This window comes from Oncorhynchus tshawytscha, linkage group LG09, assembly GCF_018296145.1.
Source record: "Oncorhynchus tshawytscha isolate Ot180627B linkage group LG09, Otsh_v2.0, whole genome shotgun sequence".
In the NCBI taxonomy this organism is placed as follows: domain Eukaryota; kingdom Metazoa; phylum Chordata; class Actinopteri; order Salmoniformes; family Salmonidae; genus Oncorhynchus; species Oncorhynchus tshawytscha.
Window position 1 is genome coordinate 29366578 of NC_056437.1, and position 15822 is coordinate 29382399.

Sequence of the window (15822 nt, forward strand, 5' to 3'; positions counted from 1 at the left end):
ACTAGTTTGAATCACCTGTGTCAGGGGTTGTTACAATGGTGTCATTAATGGGATGGTGATCATGTAGATCACTAAGGGGTGAATGTGGGTCTTTTTAAAGAATAAGGAAGCCACTGTTACAGTAATGGGGTTGTGGATAATGTGAGAATTCAATGTATGCACAAACGCCCACACACAAATCATCCCAAAAGACATGACAGGCACTGAGAGAAATCGACAAGTGGGTAAACTGGAGGTTACCTTTAAATGCTTTGTGCTCACCTATGCCATGAATTTGTCTGAATACTGTTCATAAACTGAAATTGAGAGGCTCTTAGCATCACATGACCATCATGAACTGAACACATGCTCTGACGACTTGAAGTGATTGAGACGCAAGCCAAAAACCCAGTGGATCTGTTCAACATAATTGATTATCTTTACACTATTCTACATAAAATCTTACACGTTAATTATTGTAGCGTTGTAATTTTAGGCTTCCAACGTTTATTTGTGGTAAACTGACTGGAAGACCTCAAATTGACTCGTCGTCCCACGATGCACTAGTTTTCATTATTGTGCATTCAGCTAAACATCCGGGCTATGTGTGGTATTGTGGGTGAAGATGGCGACACGTATCATCCCTGCTGATTGGATCAAAAACTGGGAAAAATCTGGAAAACACGAGTTGTAAGTTGTATTATATTGTTAAATTATGAAGACGAATGTCTTGGTATTTCGTTTTCCATGAGGGTTGTTGAGCCATGCAACCGGTTCCCATAGTTATCCTGTACAAGACCGGGCTAACTCGCGACGTGAATTAGCCAACCTAGCGTGCTAACTATTTCATAATAGTAAGATAAAGTTGGCTACAGTTCAATAATGTTTGAAGTAATAATTTGGTAAAGCACTTGTACAATCCATGTACTGCAACACTGGCCCGGGCCATTAGATGCTAACTAGCAAGCTAACTAACTTTTGAGTCCGTCTGTCCTCCGAGGCAGCTAACTAGTTAGCTTAGCCCTGAAAGCCAGTGCAGTGGACGAACTAACTAGTCAGCTATTATTGATGCAGGCTAGCCTGATGGTTGACCCTGTGCGTTCTAACTAACCTACCTCCTGTAGTTAGCTAACTACCTCTCTACCTATCTATTTGGCAAGTTGACTTAGTGACCAGTGAGTTAGCTAACTAATACTAGTATTGCAGGCATGTGCATCACATGCACTACATGGCCAACATAATGTAGACAACGCTCCAAACTTGTCGATTCAGCTGTTTCAGACACACCCGTTGCTGACAGGTGTATAAAATCGAGCACACCGCCATGCAATCTCCATAGACAAACATTGTCAGTTGAATTTCGCTACACTCGCATTAACATCTGCTAACCATGTGTATGTGACAAATAAAATTTGATTTGATTTGAATTGCCTTACTGAAGAGCTCATTGACTTTCAAAAGTCAGTTCCTCAAATGTCTGCCCTGTAGAGCTGCCCTGGTCAACTGGAAGTGCTGATGTTGTGAAGTGGAAACGTCTAGGAGCAACAACGGCTCAGCCGCGAAGTGGTAGGCCACAACAGCGCAGAATGGGACCGCCAAGCGCTGAAGCTTGTAAAAAATTGTCTGTCCTCGGTTGCAACACTCACTACAGAGTTCCAAACTGCCTCTGGAAGCAATGTCAGCACAATAACTGTTCGTCGGGAGCTTCATGAAATGGGTTTTCATGGCCGTGTAGCCGCACACAAGCCTAAGATCACCATGCGCAATGCCAAGAGTAGTGTGATGCTCGCCCGTCATAAGGATTCTGGAGCAATGGAAATGCTTTCTCTGGAGTGATGAATCACATTTCACTATCTGGCAGTCCGATAGACGAATCTGGGTTTGGCGGAAGCCAGGAGAACTCTAGCTGAATGTCCGAATGTGTAGTGCCAACTGTAAAGTTTGGTGGAGGAGGAATAATGGTCTGGGGCTGTTTTCCATGGTTCGGTCTAGGTCCCTTAGTTCCAGTGAAGGGAAATCTTAATACTACAGCATACAATGACATTCTAGATGATTCTGTGCTTCCAACTTTGTGGCAACAGTTTGGGAAGGCCCTTTCCTTTTTCAGCATGATACTGCCCCCGTGCACAATTTGAGGTCCATAGAGAAATGGATTGTTGAGATCGGTGTTGAATAACTTGTCAGGAATCTGTCCAGGCCAGTTCTCGACTCCATCAAACCCTGTTAAGATAAATTGGAACGCAGACTGCAAGCAAGGCCTAATTGCCCAATATCAGTACCTGACCTCAAGTATGCTTTTGTGGCTGAATGGAAGGAAGTCCCTGCAGCAATTTCCAACATCTAGTGGAAAGCCTTCCCAGAAGATTGGAGGCTGTTTATAGCAGCAAAGGGGGGACCAACTCTATATTAATGGCCATGATTTTAGAATGATATGTTCGACGAGCAGGTGTCGTTCCCAGCTAGCTAATGGTATCACCACCTGACTCTTGCTACACGAAAACATTAGCTAGGTAGTTAACGTTAGCCACTTTGTCTAGAATAGCCATGCATGTATTCTTATGTTTTTATTTTTTACTTAATGCATGGTTCCCAGGCAGCTATCACAGTCTAGACATTTTCTATCAGGGACTAGTTAGCTACCCTAATAATTACCATAACTAGGCAGCTAGTGTTAACATTAGCTAGCTAGAATTGAAAACATGTCGTCATCTGAATTTGGTAGTATGGGTGTGATTTCTGCTGATTAAATAATTGGCAACAGTTGGCATTGATAAGAATTTAGTCATCAAGCTCTAGTAACTGGACGTTAGAGTTTTGGACTATGTTTTAAAGTGTCATAGCAAAAATGCTCAGAATGGTGTATTCAAACAGTTACAGTGTAATATGCAGCATTAATATTGGGGGTTGACATAAGGCTTTTGATTTTGCATGTCTGCAACACGTACTGTACAAATTATGTACACATACTACAGCACACTACTAACTGTTCTATGGTCATTTGGAAAACTATTTACAAGTCACTGAAAATAAACTAGATAATATATAGTAAATAATCACCTTTCCCCCTCCTTTTCAGTGTACAACTATGTAAGAATCTTGCATACAAAACAAATCATGACAGCACAATAAAAGGTAAGCTCAAAAATGAAAGTACCCATCTGTGCTCTTTGAAAGAACAGTATACATGTTAGTTTTGCAACAATTGAGTCTTTGCAAATTAAGTTAAGATATTATTCAAGGTAATTTAAGGTAATATTCATTCAATGATGGGGTCTCGCTATGTTGGGTGTCATTTAACGTTCATATAGCATCATAGTGAGCTTATGCCTCAACAGCTCTTCGGTTGGCCGTTTGTGAAAAGGGGGTTATACTGATGCATTGTATTGAGAGTAATTCTCTGCCTGTTTGCCTCTTCTCTTTATTCTCTAGATATACAGGCAGCTTTGTATGAACTCTGCTGGCATGTCATACAGGGGAACTTCAAGCTGGACCTTTCTGCTAGCGTCCTCTGTGACATGATGGTATGTATAGTCCTTTTGAAGTCCTCATTCTCTGCAATGTCTCATCATAGAAAATCTTCCATGCGTTAGTGCAATAACGAAATGAGGGTTTTGTGTCATAGGAGAGTCCTTTTAGTGAAAACATTGACTAGTATCTGCCATTGAGGAGTGATGTGCATTTAGTTCTTGATTTCTGGTTATTTTTAAGAGGGAGAAAAATATACAATCCTAATCGGAGGTTCCTTTAGCAGCTGTTCAAATTGATAGAGTAATGTTACAACTCTGAGTCTACAAGTTTTTCCTCTGTTCCCTGGAATGTGGGATTTTTGTAATGTTACGAATAGAGGCACAGACGCTATCATTAGGAACATGCAGAGAAGGTACACTTGCAGCTGTGCCATAATAAAACAGTCCTCTTCTGCCTATTCATTAATTTCAGACTGAAACCGTGTGCTTTGCTTGTGAAGAAAGCTAAACACCACTTCTGGAACTTCTGTATCAGCAAACAAAAGTCAATAAGAATTTACAATTTTTATGCCCGTTTTGAATGCGTCTGATTTCTTGTTTATTTCCAGGATCTGCGGGATGACATGCCATCCATTTTAGCAGATGTTTTCAGTATACTAGGTGGGTTTGACTTCAGTTTGGGCATATTGTGACAGCCATTTGCAATTTAATGCCTAAATGTGTTGCCTAATTACAGTCATGATATTGTAATGTTTCAATTGTTATTTTGACAGACATAGAGACCAGCTCTTTAGAGGAAAAAAACAAACGTGACCATTACACCCAACTAGTGGGAGCGTGTCTGGTAAGTGTGTTTCAAGTTATTGCGATGAACAAAAATACATTCTCATGAGATGTCAACTTTCACTAGGTGGCAGTATTGATCATAGAAAATTCAGCCTTTGTCTGTATTTCCTACTGTAAGGCAAAAACACAGTATTTGAGTGTCAAGCTTGAATTAAACTTTTTTTTTATGCTATTGGCTCTTAATTTAGAATATTATAGTAACATTTGATTCTCTTCAGAAATGATACATTTTCTGTCATTCATAACCAGGGGTGAAAGTAGGCTGGTCCGGTACGGTGTTCCGGCCAAATAAATAGTGGAGCTACACCGTACTGGTAAAACGGGAGCCTATCACAATTAACCCAAAATGCCAAAAAACAATAGGCATTTACACGCATTCTGGGATATTTTTCGGGTAGGCTCTGAGAATAACATTGACTAATACACGAATACAGTGACTGAGTTCATCAGGAAGATTATAGGAGATGTTGTACCCATTGTGACTATTGAAATCTACCCAAACCAGAAACCATGGATAAATGGCAGACTGAAAGCACGAACCACCGCATTTAATAATGGCAAGGTGACTGGGAATACACAAACAGTGTACTTCTTCCCTCCGTAAGGCAATCAAAGAGGCAAAACATCAGTACAGAGACAGTGGAGTCACAATTCAACAGCTCAGACACGAGACATATGTGGCAGGGTCTACAGACAACCACGGACTACAAAGGGAAAACCAGCCACATTGCGGACACCGTCTTGCTTCTGGACAAGCTAAACGCTCTTCGTCCGCTTTGAGGATAATACAGTGCCACCGACGCAGCCCGCTACCAAGGACTGTGGACTCTCCTTCTACGTGGCCGACTTGAGTAAGACATTTAAACGTGTTAACCCTCACAAGGCTGCCAGCCCAGACTGCACCCAGGTGGTGAAGGTAGGAAACAACACCTCCACTGATCCTCAACACAGGGCCCCACAAGGGTGTGTGCTTAGCCCCCTCCTGTACTCCCTGTTCACCCATGACTGCATGGCCACGCACGCCTCTAACTCAATCCTCAAGTTTACAGGTGACAACAGTAGGGGGCCTGCTTTACCAACAATGATGAGACAGCCTACAGGGGAGGTGGTGAGGGCCCTGGGAGAGTGGTGCCAGGTAAATAACCTCACTCAATGTCAACAAAACAAAAGAGCTGATCATGGACTTCAGGAAACAGCAGAGTGAGCACGCCCCTATCCACATCGATGTGACCGCAGTGGAGAATGTGGAAAGCTTCCAAGTTCTTCTGTGTACACATCACCAACCATCTGAAATGGTCCACCCACACAGACGGTGTGGTGAAGAAGGCTCAACAGTGCCTCTTCAACCTCAGGAAGCTAAAGAAATTTGGTTTGGCACCTAAAACCCTCACACATTTTCACAGTATCACCGTCTGGTACAGCAACTCCACCGCCCGCAACCAACGGGCTCTCCAGAGGGTGGTGCGGTCTGTCCAACGTATCACTGGGGGCACACTGCCTGCCCTCCAGGACACCTACAGCACCCGATGTCACAGGAAGGCCAAAAAGATCATGAAGAACTTCAACCACCTGAGCCACGGCCTGTTCACCCCGCTATCATCCAGAAGGCGGCATCAGTACAGGTGCATCAAAGCTGGGACCGAGAGACTATCATAAAGCCATCAGACTGTTAAATAGCCATCACTAGCCGGCTTCCACCCGGTTATGCATCTTGTCAATTCAGGCTACACGTGTAGGCCTTCACAGAATGTAATTACAGTACACGTAGGTTTTTTGTAACGGATGGCTCTTGCCATTCATTTGTGTTTGGATGAATGTGCACGGGTACCCTCCTGGGGCCCTTTGTTAAGTGATTGTCAAACAATCGGATGAAAACATGACTGGTTGTTTATGCCGCATTAAAAGGCATAGACGACACGTCCATAAAGCTATGGAAAGCTTTCCCTAATGTAACTTGAATTCAATTGCCAAAATTATATAGGCTTATTAGCTTACTCCTGTCTATACAGAAATAAATAAAATCGTTCAAAATGGGCAACTACACCAGAAACTATGATTTGGCCACAGGATCGTTAGCATTGTTTATTTTTAAATTGCATGACTTACAGACGGAAAGGCCCGCAATTTGGGCAGCACACAGCAAGTACCAAATAGATGATTCAGTTGTGACTGTCATTGAAAAGTGGAGACCCAGCCAGGCAAATCGCAATATTTAATAAAATTACAGAAAACAGTTTGGAAAGCAAATGAATGTTTCTGTAAAGAGATGGCAATGAAAAGACTCCAGTCTGTCTTTTAGTTATCAAAATTCTTAACTTAGGCTACTTACTGTTCGCTCACTTATTTTGTTGGCACCAGTAGAGAACATCAGCCATATTCCTGGGGAGTGAATATCTTTATCATTGGGTCAGTAACACTTTTTTGGTTGTTTTTGGACAATAATTTCCTCCTCCAGGTTAGATGGATGTCATATTGTATTTGTGTCTCACCTTTTTTGTAGGCCTTTTTATATGGATCAGACAACATTGTTTTTATTGATCTGTCAGGTGTCAGCAGAGTAGGCTACCCTAACATTTGTCGTAATAAGATTCTGCTAATATAGTGAATTCAGAAAGTATTCCGATCCCTTGACTTTTTCCAAATTTTGTTACGTTACAGCCTTACTCTAAAAAAAAAATGTTTTTAAAACATTTTATCCTCATCAATCTATACACTACCCCATAATGAACAAGACAAAAACATTTTTTCAACAATTCAACAAAACAATTTTTTTTTTTTTTAAATGATATTTACTTAAGTGTTGAGACCCTTTACTCAGTACTTTGTTGAAGCCCCTTTTGGCAGTGATTACAGCCTCCAGTCTTGGTTATGACACTACAAGCTTGGCACAACTTTGTGGAGTTTCTCCCATTCTTCTCTGCAGATCCTCAAGCTGTGTCAGGTTGGATGGGGAGTGTCGCTGCACAGCTATTTTCAAGTCTCTCCAAAGATGTTCGATTAGGATAAAGTCGGGGCTCTGCCTGAACCGGTGAAGGTCATTCAGAGACATGTCCCGAAGCCACTCCTGCGTTGTTTTGGCTGTGTGCTTCGGGACATTGTCCAGTTGGAAGGTGAACCTTCGCCCTAGTCTGAGGTCCTGAGCGCTCTGGAGCAGGTCTTTATCAAGGATCTCTACTTTTTCCGTTCATCTTTCCCTCTGTCCTGACTGGTCACCCAGTCCTTGCAACTGAAAAACATCCCCACAGCATGATGCTGCCACCACCATGCTTCACATTGGGGATAGTGCCAGGTTTCTTCCAGACGTGATGCTTTGCATTCAGGCCAAAGTGTTCTTTCTTGGCTTCATTACGCCAGAGAATATTGTTTCTCATGGTCTGAGAGTCCTTTAGGTGTCAAGCGGGCTGCCTTTTACTGAGGAGTGTCTTCCATCTGGCCACTGCCATAAGGGCCTGATTGGCGGAGTGCTGCAGAGATGGTTGTCCTTCTGGTCGTTTCTTCCATCTCCACAGAGGAGCTCTGTCAGTGACCACCGGGTTCTTGGTCACCTCCCTGACCAAGGCCCTTCTCCCCCGATTGCTCAGTTTGGCCGAGGGGCCAGCTCTAGGAAGAGTCTTGGTGGTTCCAAAAGTCTTTCATTTAAGAATGAGGGGGTCCACTGTGTTCTTGGGGACTTTCAATGTTGCAGACAATTTTTGGTACCCTTCCCCAAATCTGTGCCTTGACACAATCCTGTCTACGGACAATTCCTTCGACCTCATGACTTGGTTTTTAGTTCTGACATGCACTGTCAACTGTTGGACTTTTTTATATAGACAGGTGAGTGCCTTTCCAAATCATGCCCAATCAATTGAATTTACCACAGGTGGACTCCAAGTTGTAAAAACATCTAAAGGATGATCAATGGAAACAGGATGTACCTGAGCTCTGTTTCGAGTCTCATAGCAAAGGGTCTGAATATTTATGCAAATATGGTATTTCTGTTATTTTAACACATTTACAAAAATGTGTAAACCTGTTTTCGCTTTGTCATTATGGGGTATTGTGTGTAGATTGGATTTTAGAATGAAATATCCATTTTAGAATAAGGCTGTAATGTTAACAAAATGTGGATAAGGGCAGGGGTCTGAATACTTTCCGGATGAATATAAAGTGTAGTAAAATTGAATGAAATGTGTTTATAAAAGGCCAACAAGACATGTATCTGATAGGCATACTCTACACCCATTCGTGCTGCATTGAAGTATATATTTTTTTGCCAACAGTGATGGAGTTAGTGTTAGCTTGAATAATGACTCCATTCTAATTCTCACATTCGGAATAGTAGACTAACTTACATAAGTCTGCAAATGCGAGGATGCATGGAATGCTTTATTATAAATGTGCATGTTTATGGTGAAAATGATCTTCCCCAAAGTTGAAACCCATGTGCCGTCTATGTTAAAAGGTAATGCATGTTAAAAGTGTTATGGCATATCTTTACTAGTCCATGGCCCACTGAGATCATATGAAATTAATAGGGATTCTATATGTAATTCTATGATTATACCTAGGCTATACAAAAAATGAATGTGCGCACTTTGGTGTCCCGTACCGGTAAGAAATTTAATCTACTTTCACCCCTGTTCATAACAATATAAGATCTATTTACTAATCTTTATACAGTCTCTCCAGGATTTCACAAGTTTTTTTTGTTATTATTGCTGTCAAAAATGCTTGATTTTGCTGTGGCAGTTCTGGCATTTTGCATGTCAAATGTGCAGTGATTTTTGTCTAATTTCTTGCGAAAATTGTTGATAAATGTGCGCTTATTGGTTTAAATTGTGAGCCCTGTTTTTGTACTGTGTTATGGGTCAGTTTGAGATAATGTTGCATTAGACCTTTATGCGGGAATAGTGCAGTGATTGGTCATATTTGCAAGCCCTCCCACAATATGCTAGGAATTTTTGTGACCACGGAATCCTGGAGGGACTGTTTATATAACACTTGTTTGTTTCATTCTGCCCTCTCTTCAGTTCTTTGTGCCAGATGCCATCCTGAAGGAGAGGCTGGACCCAGAGACCCTGGAGTCCCTGGGACTCATAAAGCAAGCTCATCAGTTCAACCAGAAAATTGTTAAAATCAAGACCAAACTATTGTAAGTGGAGCGGTGACTCATTTTCATCTGTAAAAAAACAAAAATCCTGTAATGGTCTGACCAAGTAGCCAGAACTAAAGTAAGCTACTGTTATTCCCAGGTCAGGGCTGAATGTGCTGTTAACCCAAAGTTACATCTCCAACACTGGGCTATCTACCTCGCAGCCTGAGGCTGTAGCATTTAATATGTGACCATTTACACTATAGGATGTGAGCTTTGCCATGAATGCCAAATGTAATGTCAGCACAGAATGTAGAGAAATGAGATCACTTTAGTTGTTTATATTCTCTGACTGTTCATGCACTACCTTGCTGCAAAACATGGTTATTCAGGCTGTATAGGGTTATATTACCCTATAATACACAATAAATAATTTCACTTGCATAAACGCTTGGGCCTAAAGTTTGAAGTTGTTTATCTAATGGTGAGTGGTTGGCCTCCTACGTATTGTTTTCCACTCTGCCCCCTTACAGTTACAAGCAGCAGAAATTCAACTTGCTGAGGGAAGAGAATGAGGGCTATGCCAAGCTGATCACTGAGCTGGGTCAAGACCTTTCAGGCAACATCACTAGCCACATCGTCCTAGAGAGCATCAAGTCTCTAATAGGTATGAAACCCCTAGTCTTTTTCATCACATTCCCCACTGCCAAGAAGCAGCGGATCCTTCTGTGACCAACCAAGAAAGTAATGGAGATTCTACGTTTGGCAGAAGTGCATTTTACAGTTTTTAAATTGAGGATTGAATTGTTGCATGGGACCTTAATATATATTTTTTTACTTTTAAAAGACAACTCTCCATTTAGACTCCCAAATGGGGGTTACATTACACATGGCCTTATTTTGTACCCAAGTTACTCAATGTCATCTGTACACCCTTACCCCCTCTCCACCCTGCAGGATGCTTCAACCTGGACCCCAACCGCGTTCTGGACATCATCTTGGAGGTGTACGAGTGTCGCTCTGACCAAGACGAGTTCTTCCTGCCCCTCATCAAGTCCTACATGTGTGAACCCCTCACCCTCTGCCACATCCTGGGCTTCAAGTTCAAGTTCAACCAGGTGAGAGAGCAGACTCCCCACTGTGACTGTCTGCACTCTACAGCCTGTCTGAAACTGGCCGGATATAAACTGTACAAATTGGTGTTTGTGAGGAGCTGCCTGTCCAAGAAGCAGACAAATCCTTAACCAAATTAATTTAAAATACTTCAAGGTCTTATTGATGAACATAAGTCTTGCGCACATTCTCCCTTGACCTGCAAGAATGAGGGGAAATGTTGCAGTCAGACCTGATGTGAATATTAGTGCTGCCAGTAGGGATGTTAACGGTTAACCACAAAAAAACGGTCATAATTTAGTGGAAATAAATTGGCTTGTGTATTTCCGCTACTTGTCATGTATCTTATCACATGTGCACAGAATACAGAGCCTAGTTTGAAGAGTGGAATGGCCTATCACCTGTCGGACAGTGCGAGAACAGCTCCTCAAAGTTGGTACTGGGGTGAATCATGCTTTTTATAAGCCCAGTCAGTAGGCAACAAATAACAATTCTAAATGCAATCAGGTGCCAACTCTTTTGTAGGCCTAGATTTAAAAATAGCTCTTTAATTTCTTAACTTGTAATTAAAGCGTGCCTCCGATTCGATGTGCGTAGAATTTAGTCAATGGCAGGCAGGGTATCAGCATGTCACCCACCACTTTACAATGTAAGCTTGTGGCAGTGTAGTTGTTATACCTTGCTTCAAAGTAGCCTAGCCAAAATCCAACCATAGAAATGTGGAGACAATTGTTCCATAAAGACTCATGCCATTAACCAGCAAGGACCCCTGTTCTATTGGTTTTCATATCCAGAGACAGAATCCTAGTCATATTAGCAACCTGTCCTAGTTGTTGCTATTAGATTCCCCTCTAAGTTACTAGCTGAGATTGTCACATGTGACAGACCGCCTTGTAAGGTAGTGACCCGCGACATAAGCCTAGTTTCCTGCAACGGGCCACATATGGAACCACTCGCATTAGATGCTCTGTTAAGAATGGTGTTTTCCCATGAATTGCATTTTGGCAAATGTTTGAAAACATATTTTTTTATTAGCTGCTTCATTACAGCAGTTGCATCTTCAGTAATATGCTATAGCCTTTTGACTATAAGACAATAGGCTTGCTATTCTTGCATGTCTTCATGAAGCTCTTAGGAAACATGTCCGTTCCTTGTTTGTATACATAGTATTTTCTGTTGGTCGTGTCATTTGACTGTTTTGGGATAAAATAAAAATAAATTAAAAAAAAACATTTAATGAGGGTTGGTCAGCCAGAAGCAAAATTGGGGGATCAAGTAGGGGATCAAAAGACAGCAGAGTGAATTTCTCTGATTTGTATTAGAACCACCCCATATCCATTAGCTATTCCTCGATATGTATTGAGTGTTCCTTGACTGTCCACCTCCACCCAGGAGCCAAATGAGGAGACCCCCACGTCACTCTACCACATCGCTGCCGCCCTCTTGCATCACAACCTTATAGAGCTGGAGGACATCTATGTGCACGTAAGCATCTCAACTCACACCTACAGAGCATTGTCTCACATAACAGTTCCTTCTCAACATCTTCCACGTTTTGTTGTTAGAGCTGAAATTAAAAAATAAATTACTGGCCTACACAGTACTCCATAATGTCAAAGTGGAATTGTTTTTTGAAATCTTTACAAATTAATTAAACATGAAAATCTGAAATGTCTTGAGTCAAATTACAAGTATCTGTGAGGTCCCTCATTCGAGCAGTGGATTTCAAACACCAATTCAACCACAAAGACCAGGGAGGTTTTTCAATGCCTTGCAAAGAAGGGCACCTATTAGTAGATGGCTAAAAAAGAAGACAGTGAATTTCCCCTTGAGCATGGTGAAGTTATTAGTCTTTGGATGGTGTATCAATGCACTTGAGTAAAACAAGATAGTCGTCCTTCCTAACTCCGTTGCCGGAGAAGAGGTAAACCGGTTAGGGATTCCACCATAAGGCTAATGGTGACTTTAAAACAGTTAGTTCTCTCATATCACAGCCATTAAACTCTAAGGATGGATCAACAACATTGTAGTTAATCCACTATACTAAATATTCCAAAACATGCATCCTGTTTGCAACAAGGCATTAAAGTAAAACTGCAAAGAAATTAACTTATGTCCTGAATACAAAGTGTTATGTTTGGTGCCACACATCACTGAGTACCACTTCATCTTTTCAAGCATAGTGGTGGCTACGTCATGTTATGTGTATGCTTGTCATTGACAAGGACTAGGGAGTTTTTTATGAATAAAAAGAAACAAAATAGAGCTAAGCGCTGGCAAAATCCTAGATGAAATCCTGGTTGTCTGCTTTCCAACAGTCACTGGGAGACATTAACCTTGAAGCAGAACAATAACTTAAAACACAAGGCCAAATATACACTGGAGTTGCATACCAAGAAGACGGTGAATGTTCCTGAGTGGCCTATTTACTGTTTTGACCTAGATCGGCTTGGAAATCTATGGCAAGACTTGAAAATGGCTGTCTAGCAATGATCAACAACCAATTTGACAGAGCTTGATGAATTAAAAAATAATAATGTGCATATATATTGTACAGTCCAGGCGCGCAAAGCTCTTACACTTACCCAGAAAGACTCACAGCTGTAATCACTGCCATTGACTCAGGGGATTGAATACTTATCTAATGAATATATATTAGTTTTCTATAAATGTTTTACTTGTTAGAATTCTTTAGCACATATTTTGTGTAGATCTTTGACAAAAAAATAACAAACCCATTTTAATCCCACTTTGTAACACAACAAAATGTGGAAAAAGTAAAGGTGTGAATACTTTCTAAAGGCATATAACGGTATGTGTATATATGTGTGTATATCATTTTATATCAAAGATTTGACTAACATTGGTTGTCCTCAGTGCATGCCAGATTGTGCAACATGTGATCCAACAGAGAAATCTAAATGCCTGGTGCTATAAATTGTGACCTGATGTGTGACTGAGCCTGCGTTGCCCTCCCAGCTGATGCCACTGGATGCCAGCATTGTAGAGGAGCACAAGAGAGAAATCACAGAGGCCAAGCAGATCGCCCGCAAGCTCACCATGGTGGTGGTTCCCTCCGAGAAGACTGAGGACAAGGAGAGGGAGAAGGAGGAAGAGAAGAACGACAAGGTAAAGTAATCTCATGTTACACTCGCACACATTTCTACTATTTGAAATACATGTCTCCACATTTGGGTAACTGTTCCACACTAAAGCACAAGTCTACTTCCACTAAGTGTCCTTCTTTAATCGCCTTGATGAAGCCCAGTCTTTATAAGGCTTCCTCTGTGTGCTGCTGAAGGAAAGGGAAAAGGCTTTATTGTTGTGTGTTAATGAGGTGTCAGTCAGTGTCTTGTCTGAGGCAGGGCTGTGCATACCACCACCGACAGACAGACAGTGATTGATGGGCCAGAGGAGGTCTGTTAGAGTTAAAGCTGCAGCAGCAGCCCCCCCTCCCTCCCACACGTTAAAAGTAACAAAGAGCAACACTGAAGGCTTTTGTGAGCCATGTTTCTAAAATAAATTCTGCCTCTAGCCCAAGATCCAGATTGTCAGATTGCATCTGTCATCTGAGTGCCCGCGTCATGCTAATGCTAAATTTAGCAAATAACTGTTTCAATAATAGTTTTTCCAGTGGCTTGAACAAACAAAAAAATATTCTTTCAATATTCCAGAACATGCAGCCTGTTTGCAATAAAGAACTAAAGTAAAGCTGCAAAGAAATGAGCTCTGTCCTGATGTGTAATGTTTGGTGCAAATCTAACACAATACATCATTGAGTACCACTCTTCATCTTTTGAACAGGGTGGTGGCTGCATCATCTTATGGGTATGCTTATGAGTAGGGATTTTTTTTTAATGATAAAAATAAAACGAAATCGAGATAAGTACAGGCAAATCCTAGAGGAGAACCTGGTTCCGTCTGTTTTCCAACACACTGGGAGACATTCACAAACATCTTTAAACATTAAAAGCACATACGTCAAACTATGAGCTTAGTTTATAAAATAGCCTGAAAAATGAGTGACATTGGATGAGCAGAATATCAGTTTGTCCTCTAGCTAGTTAACTCATCCCACACTCAGCTTCTCCCTGACAACACTGCCTTGTTACTATGCTGTGTCAGTTGGTTGTGTCAGTCACACACATGAATTAAGTGCAGTGTCAGGTACGATGACAGATTTCTACAGTTCCTTGTTCCCATCCAGTGCTGCTGGAGAAAATTACGACTCATAGGGCCTCCCGGGTGGTGCAGTGGTCTAAGGCAGCTTTGCCACCAGAGATTCTGGGTTCGAGCCGGGGCGGCGCACAACTGGCCCAGCGTCGTCCGGGTTAGGGAGAGTTTGGCCGGCAGGGATATCCTTGTCTCATCGCGCACTAGCGACTCCTGTGGCGGGCTGGTCACAGTGCACGCTGACCTGGCCTCTAGGTGTACGGTGTTTCCTCCGACACATTGGTGCGGCTGGTTTTCGGGTTGGATGTGCATTGTGTCAAGAAGCACTGCGGCTTGGTTGTGTTGTGTTTCGGGGACTCATGGCTCTCGACCTTCGCCTCTCCCGAGTCCGTACGGGAGTTGCAGCGACGAGACAAGGCTGTAACTACTACCAATTGGATACCACGAAATTGGGGAGGAAAAGGGGGTAAAAATAATAATTTTAAAAAACGTGTATATATATATATAATATATATATATATATATATATATATACACACATACACATACACATACACACACACACACAACTCATGATTTACTCACTAGGCTTTTTTGCAAATCCTCCTTAACCTCTTTTAATGGGCCTGCTTTGTACTTTGTGAGATTCCTCCGTCATAAACCTAAGGACATAGCTGCTCTCAGACTAACTTCTGCTGCTGCTCCAAGCTCACCCACACACTCCGCATCTCCCCCTCTACCCTCAGGCTCCTGATAACCAGAAGCTGGGTCTGTTGGAAGCGCTGCTGAGGATCGGAGACTGGCACCATGCCCAAAGCATTATGGACCAGATGCCCTCCTTCTACGCCACCTCTCACAAGGCCATTGCTCTGGCGCTGTGCCAGCTGCTGCATCTGACTGTGGAGCCACTGTACCGCAGGTGCCCGCCTGCTCCCCTGGATTCACTTTGTGCTCTTTGCATATTAGCTGAAGAAATGTACACATTTAACTAAATACAACGACATGCACAGCCAGCCAGCCAAAATACTACAAACTCTGATGCCTGCTTTTCATTTAATTGTAGGCACACACGGACACAGCAACAGTCGCATTCAGAACCACCTAGTGTTAACACTAGAGCAGTGGAGGCTTTATGTTGCTGTTTGTAGTATGCCCTGTCTCACCTGTGTT

At 42.1% G+C, this 15822-nt stretch overlaps 1 protein-coding gene across 2 annotated transcripts in view; it reads left to right on the forward strand.

Annotated features, from left to right (window-relative positions):
- Positions 1-404: 404 nt before the first annotated feature.
- Positions 405-15822, forward strand: part of LOC112257742 (THO complex subunit 2) — a 70985-nt gene continuing 55567 nt past the window's right edge. The window contains exons 1-11 of one of the 2 annotated variants that reach the window (XM_024431550.2): positions 405-669; positions 3056-3111; positions 3409-3500; positions 4055-4106; positions 4220-4290; positions 9305-9426; positions 9900-10033; positions 10324-10484; positions 11872-11964; positions 13459-13608; positions 15399-15571. In XM_024431550.2, the coding sequence (XP_024287318.1) occupies positions 605-669; positions 3056-3111; positions 3409-3500; positions 4055-4106; positions 4220-4290; positions 9305-9426; positions 9900-10033; positions 10324-10484; positions 11872-11964; positions 13459-13608; positions 15399-15571 (1169 nt within the window). In that variant the 5' untranslated portion in view covers positions 405-604. The remainder of the gene's footprint in view (positions 670-3055; positions 3112-3408; positions 3501-4054; positions 4107-4219; positions 4291-9304; positions 9427-9899; positions 10034-10323; positions 10485-11871; positions 11965-13458; positions 13609-15398; positions 15572-15822) is intronic. The other variant, XM_024431549.2, reaches the window with a different exon arrangement.